Source organism: Scyliorhinus canicula, chromosome 26 (assembly GCF_902713615.1).
Source record: "Scyliorhinus canicula chromosome 26, sScyCan1.1, whole genome shotgun sequence".
NCBI lineage: Eukaryota > Metazoa > Chordata > Chondrichthyes > Carcharhiniformes > Scyliorhinidae > Scyliorhinus > Scyliorhinus canicula.
Window position 1 is genome coordinate 2,612,753 of NC_052171.1, and position 18,250 is coordinate 2,631,002.

The 18,250-nt window shown below is 53.6% G+C and overlaps 2 protein-coding genes across 6 annotated transcripts in view; one reads left to right on the forward strand and one right to left on the reverse strand.

Moving 5' to 3' along the window:
• polm (polymerase (DNA directed), mu) overlaps positions 1 to 18,250 on the forward strand; it is a 215,384-nt gene that overhangs the window by 35,103 nt on the left and 162,031 nt on the right. The window lies entirely within an intron of this gene.
• Positions 1,494 to 18,250, reverse strand: part of LOC119957408 (SH2 domain-containing protein 6-like) — a 60,296-nt gene continuing 43,539 nt past the window's right edge. For all 4 annotated transcript variants that reach the window (XM_038785456.1, XM_038785454.1, XM_038785455.1 and 1 more), the window contains 4 exons: positions 18,016 to 18,056; positions 13,005 to 13,084; positions 3,117 to 3,272; positions 1,494 to 1,863 (listed from right to left, as the gene is read on the reverse strand). In XM_038785456.1, the coding sequence (XP_038641384.1) occupies positions 1,747 to 1,863; positions 3,117 to 3,272; positions 13,005 to 13,084; positions 18,016 to 18,056 (394 nt within the window). In that variant the 3' untranslated portion in view covers positions 1,494 to 1,746. The remainder of the gene's footprint in view (positions 1,864 to 3,116; positions 3,273 to 13,004; positions 13,085 to 18,015; positions 18,057 to 18,250) is intronic.

Below are 18,250 nucleotides of genomic sequence, written 5' to 3' on the forward strand. Positions count from 1 at the left end.
GATTGAGACTGTCTGGGAGGCTGGCAGTGATCCGCCTCATGACTAGCCGCTCGAAGCGTTTCATGATAATAGATGTCAGGGCCTGCAGTCGGTAGTCATTGAGGCAGGCTAACTTGTTCTTCTTTCGCACTACGAGATGCCGCTGCCGCTCTACCCACAGTACCTGGAGTCTTTGTGCATCCCCTTCCAGTAAATTAATTGGTATCCCTTTGACCACCTTGTTTGTGTGCTTTTCATGCTGCCTCTCCCCTCCCACTCCTGCCTCACCTCACACTCCACTCCGGTCGAACTTCAGACTTTTAATAATAATAATCTTTATTGTCACAATTAGGCTTACATCAACACTGCAATGAAGTTACTGTGAAAAGCCCCTCGTCGCCACATTCCGGCCCCTGTTCGGGTACACTGAGGGACAAACCAGAATGTCCAAATTACTTAACAGCACATCTTTCGGGACTGTGGGAGGAAACCAGAGCAGCCGGAGGAAATCCACGCAGACACTGGGAGAACGTGCAGTCTCCGCACAGACAGTGACCCAAGCCGGGAATCGAACCTGAGTTCTGGCGCTGTGAAGCGACAGTGCTAACCACTGTACTACCGTTCAGCCCCTGGTGACAGCATGCACGATCCTATTCAGACAAACACTGCTGTGTGGCACCAAAGGCAAAGAGACCACTGTACTCTCCAACTCCAAGCGCAGGACTGATCTGACTTGGTGGCACAGGAGGGTCCATGGGTCCAGCAGCATGGTGCCTTCCATGAAGACCAGTTTTGACACGGAGACAGGAACTGGTCTGCTCCAGCAGAGGGTTGAATAGCGCCTCAGGAAGAGCGCAGCATTATGGAAGAAAGTTGTTTGTGTTACCCAAACTCTCTGGTGAACTGAGGATTGCCTTGTGCATGCCACTCAGTGGCAATTGGGGTTGACGCCGATGTAAATTTCCACTGGTGTGACTAAGATTGAAAGGCCTGAATGTCAGGCTGTTTGAATGGGTTTTCATGAGATGCAAATAGTGTTTGCACCACCTGCCACCACCATTGGGAGAATTGCAATGGGATTTTATGCCGGTTATTTACGGACTTTTGGCTCCAGCCAGATTCACTGCGCTGCTTGCCACCAGACCCACCATCAGTTATTTGGGAGAATTCCGCCCAAAGCTGAATAATCTACATTAACCTGCAGGTCTGGACAAATATTCATTGCAAACAATGGATCAGAGTTAAGATCAGTCTTGAGATTTGGAGATCCCCGAATGACTCAACTAGTCAAGTCAATTGACAGCTGAGATTCAACTCCAACTCTGCGGAGTTAGCTGATCTTAGTGGGGACTCTGGAGCCCTGGTTTGTGGAGGGGAATACTGTCGAGGGTTCCATCTTTTCATCGTGATCCAGTTATCCCCTGATTGAGACAGGTGTAAGAATATTGAATAATGATTAAGTTAAGCTCTGGCTGATATTATTGTCAAACTCATGCATGTAAGGAAAGTGTATAGAAAGGTAAACTGAGATTTTATTTTTAAAATGCCGTAAAGACCGATGAAGAACAGACCACACACAGCAAGTACTTGAGTTAAAATGCTGTAAGTCCAGAGGTTTGGTTTACATAGGGTTATGGCATTTTCCTATAGTAGGATTGATTGTTAGAAGTTCTGTGATCCATTTCTTGTTCCTGCAACATTGCACTGGTAATTGTGAATTTTAACTAAAGACTGGTCAAAGTTCCCTTTGGCAAGTTTTCTCATTGCTCACAATTGGACAGGGTAAAGCAACAAAGTTGAATCTTTAGTGTTGTTCTGTTGGTCAATCAGGATCAATGTATTATGTTGATAGTTGTCAATCATTCCTTGAACACTGTGAAACCTCTGAATCAGAAACAAAAAAAGGGGGGAAAATTGGAAGCAATCACATTAGAGCAAAGGAATAGTAAGAACAGAATCAATCAGTGCGAGCTGTCAGTGAAGCTCTGACTCTGCCATAGTATAACAATGGATGAGTTTTTAGGAACAGGGAAAAACAACTAAATTCATCAGTTATACACATTACAAGCATATTTCTCAATACCTTTTCTGCAAAACATATTCAGCATTATCTTTAATTAATTTATACTATCTATTTCAGTCAGCTTTTCCGGAATTCCATTAGGTTTTGGGTGAAACATTCTGGATTTTCTTCTTCAATTGTCTGTATCACAGATGACAATTAACGTGGGAGCACAGCAAGCAATGCAAAGAAAAATGTGAATACTATTTTAAGGCTACCTGGCACAGACATGATGAGTGGAATCCATAAAACCATAGAATTACTATCGTGCAGAAGGCGGCCATTCAGCCCATTGAGTCTGCACTGACCCTCTGAAAGAGCATCCTATCTAGGCCCACTCTCCCATCTGTACTCCATACCCCCATACAAATAAATAATCTTTATTGTCACAAGTAGGCTTAACACTGCAATGAAGTTACTGTGAAAAGCCCCTAGTGGCTACATTCTGACGCCTGTTCAGGTACACAGAGGGAGAATTCAGAATTCTCAGCTGATACGGGAATTGAACCCGCACTGCAGGCCTTGTCCTGCATCACAAACCAGCTATCTAGCCCACTGAGCTAAACCAGCCTCCCCACCTTACCTGCACATCTTTGGACTGTGGGAGGAAACCACAGCATCCTGAGAAAACCCACGCAGACACGGGGAGAAAGTGCAGTTTGCACACAAACAGTCACCCAAGGCAGGAATCGAACCCGGGCCCCTGGCGCTGTGAGGCAGAAGTGCTAACTGCTGTGTTACTGTACCGCCACGAATCAACTCCCGTGTAGAATTTCGGTGCTCCTGGAACACCCAAGCTTAACTCAGTCAAAAATAAAAACCATTGCACAGAACAATGCCACTGTTTCCATATTATCCATTGATGTGGAAACATAGGCGGAATTTTACAGCTCTGAGTTGAGCAGGGCTTAAAAATGTGGCGAGCCATTCACAGTTAACTGACTTTGGCAGGGCGAGAAAATCTTCCTGGGGGGAGGAGATGGAAGATTCCACCCACAGTAGTGAAAATACTCCTAGTTGATGTTTCAATACTTGTGGAGAGTGTGAAGAGACATGCTGATAAGCTTTTACTCACCATCTCTCCTGCCTTCTCCTTGCCAAGGACGTACTGGTTGCTGCCTTCAATCAGACGAATTGGAATATTGTAAACTTTTCCCTTGTACAACACAGCCAGGGTGTAAGGCTGATTCCTGCCACATCCGGAACTAGGCCTCACTAGGAAAGCCCCATCCTAAAGATCAGAAAAGTCAAAAATTATTCATATCCCTAAATACCTAAAACTTTCCCCTAACCAGCCTAAACGGTAGCTCCCTCGGCCTATTCTCCTGACCCCTCGCCTGCACACAAACATCACGCTTTTTGCCATGTTCAACTTGTAGCCCGAAAAACCGGCCAAATTCCCCTCGGATTTCCATAATCCCGTCCATCCCTGCCACTGGATCCGACGCGTACAAAAGCAGGTCTTCTGAGTAGAGCGAGACCTTGTGTTCTATCCCCTCTCTGACCATTCCCTTCCATCCCCTTACCGCTCTCAGAGCAATTGCCAGCAATTGGTCCTCCACAATCACGTCTGGTACCCAGTCTTCGATTCTGGACGCCAGGATCTTGGCCAGCAGTTTAGCGTCCACATTAATCAGGGAGATTGGCCTATTGGACCCACAAGCCTCTGGATCTTTACCCCGTTTTAATATCAGCGACGTGGTAGCTTGCGACATCGTCGGGGGTAGCACCCCATTGTCCCTCGCCTCGTTAAACACCCTAACCAGCACTGGTCCCACTATTCCCGAGAACTTTTTGTAGAACTCCACTGGATACCCGTCCGGCCCCGGGGCTTTACCCGACTGCATGGCCTTCAGGCCGCCCATTACTTCTTCAGCTCTAATCGGGGCCCCAGCCCCTCTACCATCCCCCTGATCACCTTTGGGAAGGTCAGCCCATCTAAGAAGCGCCTCATCCCCTCCTGCCCCGTGGGGTTTCCGAGGTATACAGCCTGCTGTAAAAGTCCCTGAATGCCCTGTTCAATCCTGCCGGGTCTCCAACCCGGTTCCCTGCCCCATCCACTACCGTCCCTATTTTCCTGGCCGCCTCCCTCTTCCTAAGTTGCTGTGCAAGCATTCTGCTGGGTTTCTCCTCATACTCATACACCGCGCCTCTGGCCTTTCTGAGCTGCTCTACGGCCTTCCCAGTGGATAGCGCCCCCAGCTCCACCTGCAGTCTCCTGTCGTTCCCTAAGTAGCTCTGCCCTCGGAGACTCCGCATATTCCCTATCCGTCCGTATCATCTCCTGCACCAGTCTGTCCATCTCCGTCCTGTCCGTTCTTCCCTATGGGCTCGGATTGAGATCAGTTCCCCTCTCACCACCGCCTTCAGCGCCTCCCAGAGCACCGCTGCTGAGACTTCCCCTGTTTCCAGCATGCATTTCCCCACTCTCTCACACACCCTCTCATCTGCCAACAATCCCACCTCTAACCTCCATTGTGGGCGCTGGTAACTTCCTTTGCAGACCTGCAGGTCGGCCCAATGTGGAGCATGGTCCGAAATAGTGATCGCCGAGTATTCAGTATCCCTCACCCCCTCCAAAAAGTCCCTACTCCTAATAAAGTCAATACGAGAATAAACCTTGTGAACATGTGAATAGAACGAGAACTCCTTCCCCGACGGCCGGCTGATTCTCCAGGGGTCTACCCCCCCCATTTGCTCCATGAACCCTCTCAGTTCCCTTGCCATTGCCGGGACCCTGCCCGTTCTGGAGCACGACCGGTCCAGGTCGGGATCAAGGACTGTATTAAAGTCCCCACCCATAATCAACTTGTGCGAATCCAAGTCGGGGATTTTCCCCAGCAGCCTTTTGATGAAATATAAAGAGTTTGGAGCGTAAACATTCACTAGGACCACCCTCACCCCCTCAAGCTTACCCCGGACCATGAGAAATCGACCACCCCCATCCGCAACTGTGCTGTCCACCTCAACTTTAACCTCGTTTGTTAATCATGATCGCGACCCCTCTGGTCTTAGCATCAAGCCCCAAATAGAAGAACTGGCTAACCCAGCCCTTCCGTAATCTAATCTGGTCCGCCACTTTCAAATGTGTCTCCTGCAGTAACATTACATCCGCCTTCAGAGCCCGCAAGTGCGCAAACACATGTGCCCTCTTGACCGGCCCATTTAATCCTCTAACATTCCAGGTGATCAGCCTGGTTGGAGGGCACCCTGCCCGCCCCTCTCCACGCCGATCAGCCATCCCCCTTCTTGGGCCCACCCCCTGCCCATGTGCCTCGCCTCCCCGGTCCGCCTCTTGGCAGCTCCCACCCCCGACCTCTTCCCTGTTACCTGATTCAGTTCCCTCCCTCGTCAGCAGATCATCTCCCCTCTCCCCCCCCCCCCCCCCCTCAGCAACAACCCCCTGTAACCTAACCCCTGCCATATACTGGCTGTATACACACCCCCCACCTCGCTCCCATTGACTAGCTTAAAGCAGCTAGCCTGGTGGCTCTCAACTCCGGCGCCACCATGTCTCCCACCTATTATCCCCCCACTCCCCTCCCCGCCACCCCCCCCCCCCCCCCCCTCCCCCCCCCCCCCCATCAACACCACCTCCCCGGAACAGCCCTGTTCGAGCAATTTCGGACCGAAACAGAGAGAAAACAAACAAAGAACAAAGCTCGCCCCCACAATAGTGCAATTCAAACTGTGTAATGAGGTGGGCGCTACCACCCAGCCCCCTCCCAACATTCCCAGGATAATAGCAAAAAGAACCCGAACAGCCTCCCAGCACACAATAACTTCAACTTTAACTATAACTTTGGCTTTAACTTTGAAACTTTCAAACAGGCAATCACAAAAACAAGAACACCCCCAATTTTCAGTAAAAGAGCATGCCGAACGACATCGCCAACACGAAGGACAATCTACGAACAAATGCAAACATCCCTTAATACTCTCTAACTTGAGTCCGTGGGTCCTTAGTTCGGCACCAGTCCATGCCGCTTAGCGAAGTCCATCGCTTCCTCCGGGTCGTCAAAATAATGTTGCTGTTCCCAGTATGTGACCCAAAGCCGCGCCGGGAAAATTAGCCCAAACGTGACCTTCTTTTTAAACAGGATCTCTTTAATTTGTCTGTCAGCTGCTCTCCTTCTGGCCACCTCCTGGCTCAGATCCTGGTAGATCCTGGTAGGCCCACTGTAGAACTCGCTCCTAGTCCACGAACCTATGGAACCTGACCACCATCGCCCGGGGGACCCCCACCCCCCTCGTGGCTGCCTTGCCTGCACTCTGTGTGCCCTGTCCAGCTCCAATGGACGGGGGAAGAAATCATCTCCCACCAGCTTCTGCAGCATGGCTGCCACATATGCCGTGGCATCCACTCCCTCGGCCACCTCCGAGAGCCCAATGATTCTCGGATTCTGCCGGCGAGACCTGTTTTCCAGGTCCTCCAGCTTGTCCATCAGCCTTGCTTGCTGCTCCTTCAACTTACTAATTTCCACGGCCGCTACCGTTTGGAAATCCGCCTGCTCTTCCACTGTCTTCTCCAGAGTATGGACCTTCTTATCCTGAGCGTCCAGCCTCTGGTCCAGTCGCTCCACCGCTTTCTGGAGCGGTTCCAGATTATCCTGCTCCAGTGCTGCGAAGCTCTCTTTCATGACTTGCAGCATGTTGTCCAGTGCTGCCTGGACCGTCCTTTCCGTGGTCTGTTCATCGGCCATCTTTTCTCCCACTTGAGCTTCCACACCACCTTTCTTCAGCCCCTTCTTCGCCTGTTTTCTCTCCCTTCTACTCCTTAAGTCCATACAACTCTGTATGGATTCAGATCTAGAGTGTTATTGTTTTCCACTTCAGCGCTCAAAAGTTCGAAAAAGTCAGGGTAAAGGTCTAAAAGTCTGACCGGAGTGAGAGCCACCAATTGCGCGACTTACACTCTCATAGCCGCCACCGGAAGCGCAGAAAGTTATTATAACCTGCCTGAATACTATTGTCTGTGGATTATTGGGTACCCCATAATTATTTTAGTTTATTAACAACTCAAAAATAGAAAAGAATCTACAACTTGCAAAGAAGTAACAAAAAGTCACGAGAAACAGTAATATGCAAAGCATTTACAAAGGTACAAAAACCAACGGTAGCCCCACATCGGCAGAAAGGCGCCCAATGCGCAGCACACACCAGCAGAAAAGGAGGTGAAAAGGCAATTTATCTCTGAAGGCTGTTAAGTGCTCGAAATTCTCTTCCCCAGAGAGCAGTACATGCACGGTCACTGAATTTACTCAAGGCTGTGCTGGACAGATTTTTGATTTACAAGGGACTCGAGAGCTGGGGGGGGGGGGGGGGGGCAAGCAGGAAAGTGGAGTTCAGGCCACAATCAGATCAACCCTCAATGAATGGTGGTGCACGCTTGAGGGATTAAATAGTTCCTGTTCCTATTTCTTACCTTATTCTTCTGCTCTTTTTTTCAACCTGGGTCTGTACATTTTTAAAATTTGAACTATTCAATGGAATGGTCAAAAACTCTTCAAACAGTAAGTCAGTCTGGACCAAAACGGCACAATGGTTTGTTACTAATCTAGTTGAACTTGCTTCTGACTTCTTCATAAATAACATCAGCATTTTACATAATCTTTGTCTTGAGCCTTCCACCCAATGTGATTAATTTCAGATGAAATCACACCATTTTCTAGTTTAACTCATTAATCCTCAAAACTGTGGAACATCTAGGGCGTGATTCTCCGCCCCCCATGACGGGTCGGAGAATAGCGGGAGGGCCTTCCCGACATTTTTCCCGACCTCCCGCTATTCTCCCCCCCCCAAGCCCGCCCCCCGACACGAATCGCTGCTCGCCGTTTTTTTACGGCGAGCAGCGATTCTCCCCTAGCTGATGGGCCGATTTCCCAGGCCTTTACGGCCGTTTTCACGAACGGCAACACCTGCTCTCACCATTCGTGAAAACGCCCGCAAAGTGCCGTTCTGGGGAACCATGGCACCGATTGGCAGGGCCACACCACGGCCGTGCCAAGGGTGCCATGGGCCCGCGAATGGTGGGCACCGATCGCGGGCAGCAGGTCCGAACCCCGCGCACTCTTTGTTCCTCCGCCGCCCCGCTGGATCAGTCCGCGGGGCGGCTGAGGGGCATACCGGCCCGCGCATGCGCGGGTATCACGCATATGCGCGAAGACGTCATCCGCGCATGCGTGGGTTGGAGCCGTCCAATCCGCGCATGCGCGGCTGACGTCATTGTGCGCGTCAGCCGCCGTTAACTTTGGCGCGCGGGCTTAGCGAAGTTTGCTAAGCCTGCGATGCCGAGGTTCACGGGGCCTCGCTGCTGGCCCCGCTGCTAGCCCCGACCGGGGAGCAGAATCGGGTCCCGGGAGGGGGCGCGGAGGCTGCCGTGAAACACGGCCAGTTTCCCGGCAGCGTTCACGACTCTCCGCATTTGCGGAGAATCGCACCCCTAATCTTTCTTAGTCTTTTTTTTTCTTCTGTTGTGAGGGCCACGAAGAATCCAGCACGAGTTTGTGAAGTCAAAGAAAATAACTTTATTTCCAATAATATATACACAGCAGTAGTACTTCACTGCTTCCTACTCTAGCTGGTACCACACTGGCCAGTTCTATTTATGCAAGGAAACTGCTCATGATTTCCCTGACCCCCTCATTGGAGGAGTTCACACTTCACCTGAGTAGCTCATGCTCTGAGGTACAGTATTGTTATTTTGGGCTGAGTGCTGGGTGTTCGCCAGTTGCGGCCCTCCTTCCTCTGTGCACTGGGGGCTGAGAAGTCATTCCTGGTGCTAGTGAGGGGAAGAGGTGTTCTCTCTCTCTCTCTCTCTCTCTCTCTCTCTCTCTCTCTCCCCTCAACTGTGCGCTACCTGTCCCTTTCTGGTAAACTGAGCTGTTTGCAAGTGCTTCTTCACCGACGTAGGGCACATTTTGAGAGAGAGAGAGTGAGAATACCCCTCCCCTCCCAGGAAGGGGCCACAGTTCAATCCAAAGCAGTGCCTTTAATCAAAGCCAGCATACGGCCACTTCTGCCCGGTGTCCCGCCCCCCTCAACCCTCCCAATGGTAGCCCCACATCGGTAGAAAGGCGCTTAAATGAGCAGCACAGACTACCGGAAAAGGACACACCGATACGGGAATGGCAGAAAAGAGGGAGAGAGAGAGGGAACAGCTACTGCGTGTCCTCGATAAGTATGTACCTGTCAGGCAGGGAGGAAGTGGTCGAGCGAGGAAACCATGGTTTACTAAAGTAGTTGAAGCACTTGTCAAGAGGAAGAAGGAGGCTTATGTAAAGATGATGTGGAGATGCCAGCTTTGCACTGGGGTGAGCACAGTAAGAAGTCTTACAACACCAGGTTAAAGTCCAACAGGTTTGATTCAAACACGAGCTTTTGGAGCGCAGCTCCTTCCTCAGGTGACCTGAGGAAGGAGCTGCGCTCCAAAAGCTCGTGTTTGAATCAAACCTGTTGGACTTTAACCTGGTGTTGTCAGACTTCTTACTATGTAAAGATGAGACGTGAAGGTTCAGTTAGGGCGCTCGAGAGTTATACGTTAGATAGGTGTGGTGAATGTAATATAGATGTATATATGTTAATTCACACTGTCTTTGTAAGCGCAGTAGCGCTATCCTACCACTAGGGGGAGTAGTGCTGGGAGAACTCAGGAACTTGTACTGGGCTCCACCCTTGGCTCTGCCCACGACTCCTCCCCCTAGTGCAGCTGTATAAATACCCGTGTCCAGAGTCAGCCTGAGTTCACTACGAGTTCATCGACAGGTAACAGGCTGGCTCTGAAGTAAGTCGATTAAAGCCTAGATCCACATCGGAAACACGTGTCTGGTGAATTGATGGTTCCATCACTAGGAAGGACCTAAAGAGAGAGCTGATAAGAGCCAGGAGGGGCCATGAGAAGTCTTTGGCAGGTAGATCATAGATCATAGAATAGAATTTACAGTGCAGAAGGAGGCCATTCGGCCCATCGAGTCTGCACTGGCTCTTGGAAAGAGCACCCTACCCAAGGTCAACACCTCCACCCTATCCCAATAGCCCAGTAACCCCACCCCACACTAAGGGCAATTTTGGACACTAAGGGCAATTTATCATGGCCAATCCACCTAACCTGCACATCTTTGGACTGTGGGAGGAAACCGGAGCACCCAGAGGAAACCCACGCACACACGGGGAGAACGTGCAGACTCCGCACAGACAGTGACCCAAGCCGGAATCGAACCTGGGACCCTGGAGCTGTGAAGCCATCGTGCTATCCACAATGCTACCGTGCTGCCCAGGTAGGATCAAGGATAACCTTAAAGCTTTCTATAGGTATGTCAGGAATAAAAGAATGACTAGGGTAAGAGTAGGGCCAGTCAAGGAGGTAGTGGGAAGTTGTGCGTGGAGTCTGAGGAGATAGGAAAGGTGCTAACTGAATATTTTTCGTCAGCATTCACGCAGGAAAAAGACAATGTTGTCGAGGAGAATACCGAGATCCAGGCTACTAGACTAGAAGGGCTTGAGGTTCATAAGGAGGAGGTGTTAGCAATTCTGGAAAGAGTGAATATAGATAAGTCCCCTGGGCCGGATGGGATTTACCCTAGGATTCTCAGGGAAGCTAGGGAGGAGATTGCTGAGCCTTTGGCTTTGATCTTTATGTCATCTTTGTCTACAGGAATAGTGCCAGAGGACTGGAGGATAGCAAATGCTGTCCCCTTGTTCAAGAAGGGGAGTAGAGATAACCACGGTAACTATAGACCAGTGAGCCTTACTTCTGTTGTGAGCAAAGTCTTGGAAAGGTTTATAAGAGATAGGATTTACAATCATCTGGAAAGGAATAATTTGATTAGAGAGAGTCAACATGTGAAGGGTAGGTCATGCCTCACAAACCTTATTGAGTTCTTTGAGAAGGTGACCAAACAGGTGGATGAGGGTAAAGCAGTTGATGTGGTGTTTATGGATTTCAGTGAAGCATTTGATAATGTTCCCCACGGTAGGCTATTGCAGAAAATACGGAGGCATGGGATTCAGGGTGATTTAGCAGTTTGGATCAGAAATTGGCTAGCTGGAAGAAGACAAAGGGTGGTGGTTGATGGGAAATGTTCAGATTGGAGTCCAGTTACTAGTGGTGTACCACAAGGATCTGTTTTGGGCGCCACTGCTGTTTGTCATTTTTATAAATGACCTGGAGGAGGGCGTAGAAGGATGGGTGAGTAAATTTGCAGATGACACTAAAGTCGGTGGAGTTGTGGACAGTGTGGAAAGGATGTTACAAGTTACAGAGGGACATAGTTAAGCTGCAGAGCTGGGCTGAGAGGTGGCAGATGGAGTTTAATGCAGAAAAGTGTGAGGTGATTCATTTTGGAAGGAATAACAGGAAGACAGAGTACTGGGCTAATGGTAAGATTCTTGGTAGTGTGGATGAGCAGAGAGATCTCGGTGTCCATGTACATAGATCCTTGAAAGTTGCCACCCAGGTTGAGAGGGTTGTTAAGAAGGCGTACGGTGTGTTAGCTTTTATTGGTAGAGGGATTGAGTTTTGGAGCCATGAGGTCATGTTGCAGCTGTACAAAACTCTGGTGTGGCCGTATTTGGAGTATTGCGTGCAATTCTAGTCGCCGCATTATAGGAAGGATGTGGAAGCATTGGAAAGGGTGCAGATGAGATTTACCAGAATGTTGCCTGGTATGGAGGGAAGATCTTATGAGGAAAGGCTGAGGGACTTAAGGCTGTTTTCGTTAGAGAGAAGAAGGTTAAGAGGTGACTTAATTGAGGCATACAAGATGATCAGAGGATTAGATAGGGTGGACAGTGAGAGCCTTTTTCCTCGGATGGTGATGTCTAGCACGAGGGGACATAGCTTTAAATTGAGGGGAGATAGATATAGGACAGATGACAGAGAGTAGTAAGGACGTGGAATGCCCTGCCTGCAACAGTAGTGGACTGGCCAACATTAAGGGCATTGAAATGGTCATTGGATAGACATATGGACGATAATGGAATAGTGTAGATGGGCTTTAGAGTGGTTTCACAGGTCGGCGCAACATCGAGGGCCGAAGGGCCTGTACTGCGCTGTAATGTTCTATGTTCTCTTTACAAAAACAAATACAGAGCAACCACACAAGAAAGCCAACAAACAAGTAAATACAAGTCAAAGCTGCCAGCACTCATGCCAGCGCACGGTTCCCTCCCCCATCCTCCTCTTTCTCCTCTTCCGGAGAGAGAGAGAGATGTGTAAAACACAACTAACATTAGTACAAACAGTACACTTAGTCAGTTGGGCCACCGCCCTACTGCTCTCACAGTTCCTGCATCCGGTCTCCAGACACCATCTCGTCTAAAACTTCAAAACTGAGTCCATTGTACCCCACTTTCAGCCTGGCAGTAGGCCAAACAAAATCTGCTCCACTCTAAGCCGATAAGCTGAAAGGCAGCCAGTGACGAGTACAAATCCCAGGCGTGGCAACTGCAGGCAAGAACTCTCCTCTCTCTTGCTTGCAAGCAACTGGCAGTGGCAACAGGCTCCCCGGTCCCTCCATTCAACTGGTTGTAGTACCGTTCACCGTGTGCACATCGTGCACCGTCATTCATTGAGGGTTGATCTGATTGTAGCCTTAATTCGACTTTCATGCCTGCACCACCCCCCTCTCTCGCCCCCCCCCTCCCCCCACCCCACAGTTCTTGAGTCCCTTGTAGATCAATAATCTGTCCAGCACGGCCTTAAATATATTCAGTGACTCTGCATTCACTGCTCTCGAGGAAAAAGAATTTCGAGCACTGAACAGCCCTCAGAGATAAATTGCCTTTTCACCTCTGTCCTAAACGGGAGACCTCTTATTTTTAAACTGTGCTCCCTAGTTCTAGATAGATTCTCCACGAGAGGAAATATTCCCCACTAAAGCACAAATTCCCCATCAGGGAATGGGAGATTTTGAAGCAGTAGGCGACAAATAGAACACTAGTGACCTGAAAATCTGGTGCCCACCTTGCCATTTTCATATAACACAGCTTCTGCTGCCTTCCGATCACACATGCTTGCATACCAAGAGTTGCTGAGCAAATTCTGTGGAAACAAAAAGAACAAGTAACAAATATCTTTAATTATTGTGTGGAACTTTCAACTTGGAACACCAGTGTAAACCTAGTGGTATCAGATTGACTTTTAAAAATATATATTTTTATTAAGGCAGTATAGACAGTAAATACAAACAAAGAAAAGAGCAAGAACAACCAGGATCATAATAAGTAATTAGCTAACCAACGTCCCACCCCCACGCCATTCCCCTCCTCCCATCCTGCCTTTCCCATTTTAACCCCTTTATCTCCCCCCCCCCTGCTGACACTTCAATTCTCCTTGAAGAAGTCAATGAATTATTCCACCTCCGGCAAACCCATCGACTGACCCCTTAAGACAAACTTGATCTTCTCCAAGGTTAGGAACTCTGCCAGGTCGCTCATCCACACACCCCCCTGGTTTTGGTGGCTCCGGCTCCCTTTACTCCAGCAGAATCCACCTCCGGGCTAACAGGGAGGCAAATGGCAGGACATCGGTCTCTCTCACTCCCAGGACTTCCGACACTCCGAATACCGCCACTTCTGGACTCGGGACCACCTTCACTCCCAACATTACGTCCTAGAACCCCTGTCAGAACCCCTTCAGTTTCGGACAGGCCCAAAACACGTTAACATGGTTTGCGGACCTCCCCATGCACTGACCACACTATCCTCTACCCCCTCAAAAAACCTGCTCATCCTCACCACCGTCACGTGCACCCTATGAACTACCTTAGACTGGATAAGGCTAAGCCTCGCACACAATGAGGACATATTCACCTTCAGGGCTTCTTCCCATATCACAGCCTCCACACCCCCACCCCACCAGTTCTTCCTCCCATTTCCGTTTGACTGCCCCTAGCGGGACTCCCTCACAATCCATTAGCTCCTTGTAGATCTCGGACATCTTACCCTCATCCACTACTCCTTCCCTCGATAGCACCTTTTTTTTTAAATAATTTTTATTGGAATTTTTTGAAAAATATATTACAAAACAATAATAATAACAATAATAATAATAATAAACACCCCCCCCCCGGCACCCGTAACAACGCATATAACAAACCCCCCCCCCACCCCCCAACCCAATAAACAACAGAATACATTAACAATAAGCAAATTAACTTAAACACTATCCCCCTAAACCCCCCCTTTCCCCCTTCCTTCCCCCCTCCCTTCCCCCCTCCCTTCCCCCCTCCCTTCCCCCCTCCCTTCCCCCCTCCCTTTCCCTTCCCCCTCCCTTTCCCTTCCCCCTCCCTTTCCCTTCCCCCTCCCTTTCCCTTCCCCCTCCCTTTCCCCTCCCCTTCCCCCCCTCCCCTTCCCCTCCCCTTCCCCTCCCCTTCCCCCCCTCCCCTTCCCCCCTCCCTTTCCCTTCCCCCCTCCCCTTCCCCTCCCCTCCCCTTCCCCCCCCCTCCCCTCCCCTTCCCCTTCCCCCCCTCCCCTTCCCCTCCCCCCCTCCCCTTCCCCCTCCCTTTCCCCTCCCTTTCCCTTCCCCCCCTTTCCCTTCCCCCCCCTTCCCTTCCCCCCCTTCCCTTCCCCCCCTTTCCCTTCCCCCCCCTTTCCCTTCCCCCTCCCCCCCCTTTCCCTTCCCCCTCCCCCCCTTTCCCTTCCCCCTCCCCTCCCCTTCCCCCCTCCCCTCCCCCCTCCCCTTCCCCCCTCCCCTCCTCTTCCCCCCTCCCCTCCCCTTCCCCCCTCCCCTCCCCTCCCCTTCCCCCCTCCCCTTCCCCCCCCTTTCCCTTCCCCCCCTTCCCTTCCCCCTCCCCTCCTCTTCCCCCCTCCCCTCCCCTTCCCCCCTCCCCTCCCCCCCTCCCCTCCCCTTCCCCCCTCCCCTCCCCTTCCCCCCTCCCCTCCCCTTCCCCCCTCCCCTCCTCCCCTCCCCTCCCCTCCTCCCCTCCCCCCTCCCCTCCCCTTCCCCCCTCCCCTCCCCTTCCCCCCTCCCCTCCCCTTCCCCCCTCCCCTCCCCTTCCCCCCTCCCCTCCCCTTTCCCTTCCCCTCCCCTTTCCCTTCCCCCCCTTTCCCTTCCCCCCCTTTCCCTTCCCCCTCCCCTCCCCTTCCCCCCTCCCCTCCCCTTCCCCCTCCCCTCCCCTTCCCCCTCCCCTCCCCTTCCCCCCTCCCCTCCTCTTCCCCCCTCCCTTCCCTCCCCCCCTCCCCTCCCCTTCCCCCCTCCCTTCCCTTCCCCCCCTTTCCCTTCCCCCTCCCCTCCTCTTCCCCCCTCCCCTCCCCTTCCCCCCTCCCCTCCCCCTCCCCCCTCCCCCCTCCCCTCCCCTTCCCCCTCCCCTCCCCTTCCCCCCTCCCCTCCTTCCCTCCCCTCCCCCCTCCCCTCCCCTCCCCTCCTCCCCTCCCCCCTCCCCTCCCCTCCCCCCTCCCCTCCCCTCCCCTCCCCTTCCCCCCTCCCCTCCCTTCCCCCCTCCCCTCCCCTCCCCCCCTCCCCCTCCCCCCTCCCCTCCCCTTTCCCTTCCCCCCCTTTCCCTTCCCCCCCCTTTCCCTTCCCCCTCCCCTCCCCTTCCCCCCTCCCCTCCCCTTCCCCCCTCCCCTCCCCTTCCCCCCTCCCCTCCCCTCCCCCCTCCCCTCCCCTTCCCCCCTCCCCTCCCCTTCCCCCCTCCCCTCCCCTTCCCCCCTCCCCCTCCCTTCCCCCTCCCCCTTCCCCCTCCCCCTTCCCCCTCCCCTTCTCCCCCTTCCCCCTCCCCCCCTCCCCTTCTCCCCCTTCCCCCTCCCCCCCTCCCCTTCTCCCCCTTCCCCCCTTCCCCTCCCCCCCTCCCCTCCTCCCTCCCCCCCTCCCCTCCTCCCTCCCCCCCTCCCCTCCTCCCCCCTCCCCCTCCCCCCTCCCCCCCCTCCCCCTCCCCCCTCCCCTTCCCCCTCCCCTTCCCCCTCCCCCCTCCCCTCCCCCCCTCCCTCTCCCCTTCCCCCCTCCCCTCTCCCCTTCCCCCCTTCCCCCTCCCCTCCCCCCCTCCCCTTCCCTTCCCCTCCCCTTCCCCCCTCCCCTCCCCCCTCCCCCTCCCCTTCCCCCCCCTCCCCTCCCCCCCTCCCCCTCCCCTTCCCCCCTCCCCCTCCCCTTCCCCCCCTCCCCTTCCCCCCTCCCCCTCCCCCCCTCTCCTTCCCCCCTCCCCCTCCCCCCCTCCCCCCTCCCCCCTCCCCCTCCCCCCTCCCCCTCCCCTTCCCCTCCCCTCCCTCCCCCCTCCCCTTCCCCCCTTCCCCCCTTCCCTTCCCCCCTCCCCCCCTTCCCTTCCCCCCTCCCCTTCCCTTCCCCCCTCTTCCCCCCTCCCCTTCCCCCCTCTTCCCCCCTCCCCTTCCCCCCTTCCCCCCTTCCCCCTTCCCCCCCCTTCCCCCTCCCCTTCCCCCCCCTTCCCCCTCCCCTTCCCCCCCTTCCCCCCCTCCCCTTCCCCCCTCCCCCTCCTCCCCTTCCCCCCTCCCCCTCCCCCTTCCCCCTCCCCTTCCCCCCCCCTTCCCCCTCCCCTTCCCCCCCCTTCCCCTTTCCCCCCTCCCCTTCCCTTCCCCCCCCCTTCCCCCCCTCCCCTTCCCCCCTCCCCTTCCCCTCCCCCCTCCCCCCTTCCCCTTCCCCTTCCCCCTTCCCCCTTCCCCCCTTCCCTTCCCATTTCCCCCTCCCCTTCCCCCCCTCCCCTTCCCCCCCTCCCCTTCCCCCTCCCCTTTCCTTCCCTCCTCCCCTTTCCTTCCCCCCTCCCCTTTCCTTCCCCCCTCCCCTTTCCTTCCCCCCTCCCCTTTCCTTCCCCCCTCCCCTTTCCTTCCCCCCTCCCCTTTCCTTCCCCCCTCCCCTTTCCTTCCCCCCTCCCCTTTCCTTCCCCCCTCCCCTTTCCTTCCCCCCTCCCCTTTCCTTCCCCCCTCCCCTTTCCTTCCCCCCTCCCCTTTCCTTCCCCCCTCCCCTTTCCTTCCCCCCCTCCCCTTTCCTTCCCCCCTCCCCCCCGGGTTGCTGCTGCTGCTGACCTAGTTCCCTATCGTTGAGCCAGAAAGTCGAGGAAAGGCTGCCACCGCCTAAAGAACCCTTGTACCGACCCCCTCAGGGCGAACTTGACCCTCTCCAACTTAATGAATCCTGCCATGTCATTGATCCAGGTCTCCACACTCAGAGGTCTCGCATCCTTCCACTGTAGCAAGATCCTCCGCCGGGCTACTAGGGACGCAAAGGCCAAGACATGGCCTCTTTCGCCTCCTGCACTCCCGACTCCACCCCAACCCCAAATATCGCGAGTCCCCAGCCTGGCTTGACCCTGGATCCCACCACCCTCGACACCATCCCCGCCACCCCCTTCCAGAACTCCTCCAGTGCCGGGCATGCCCAAAACATGTGGGCATGGTTCGCTGGACTCCCCGAACACCTGACGCACCTGTCTTTGCCCCCAACGAACCTACTCATCCTAGACCCGGACATGTGGGCCCAGTGCAGCACCTTGAACTGGATGAGACTAAGCCTCGCACATGAAGAGGAAGAGTTCACCCTCTCCAGGGCGTCCGCCCATGTCCCCTCCTCAATCTGCTCCCCCAGCTCCACCTCCCACTTAGCCTTAGCTCCTCTACCGACGCCTCCCCCACCTCCTGCATTACCTGATCGATGTCAGACACCTTCCCATCCCCGACCCACACCCCCGAAAGCACCCTATCCCTTACCCCCCGTGGGGGCAGAAAAGGGAACCCCTCCACCTGTTGCCTAGCAAACGCCTTGACCTGAAGATACCTGAACATATTCCCCAGGGGGGGAGCTCAAACTTCTCCTCCAGTTCACCAAGGCTCGCGAACCTCCCGTCAATAAACAGGTCTCCCAACTTCCTAATGCCCGCCCTGTGCCACCCCAGGAACCCGCCATCCATGTTCTCTGGGACAAACCGGTGGTTCCCCCGTAGCGGAGCCTCCACCGAGCCCCCCACTTCCCCCCTGTGTCGCCTCCACCGAGCCCCCCACTTCATGCACAATTTAGTAACAACACTTACCATGTTTCCCAATAGGTTTCCTAATAGGAACAGGAGGCTTTGTCCTGTAAGAAAATACATATTTTATTTGATATCTAATACACCAGGAAAAATGTAAACATTAAAATGAAATAAGGATATTAAAACTCAGCACAATCTTGAGCTGAAAACCTCCGATATCCTTTCAGTACACTACTGAGGGAGCACTGCACTGTCAGATGTTCGATGAAACCCATCTGCTCCCTCGAGTGCACATTAA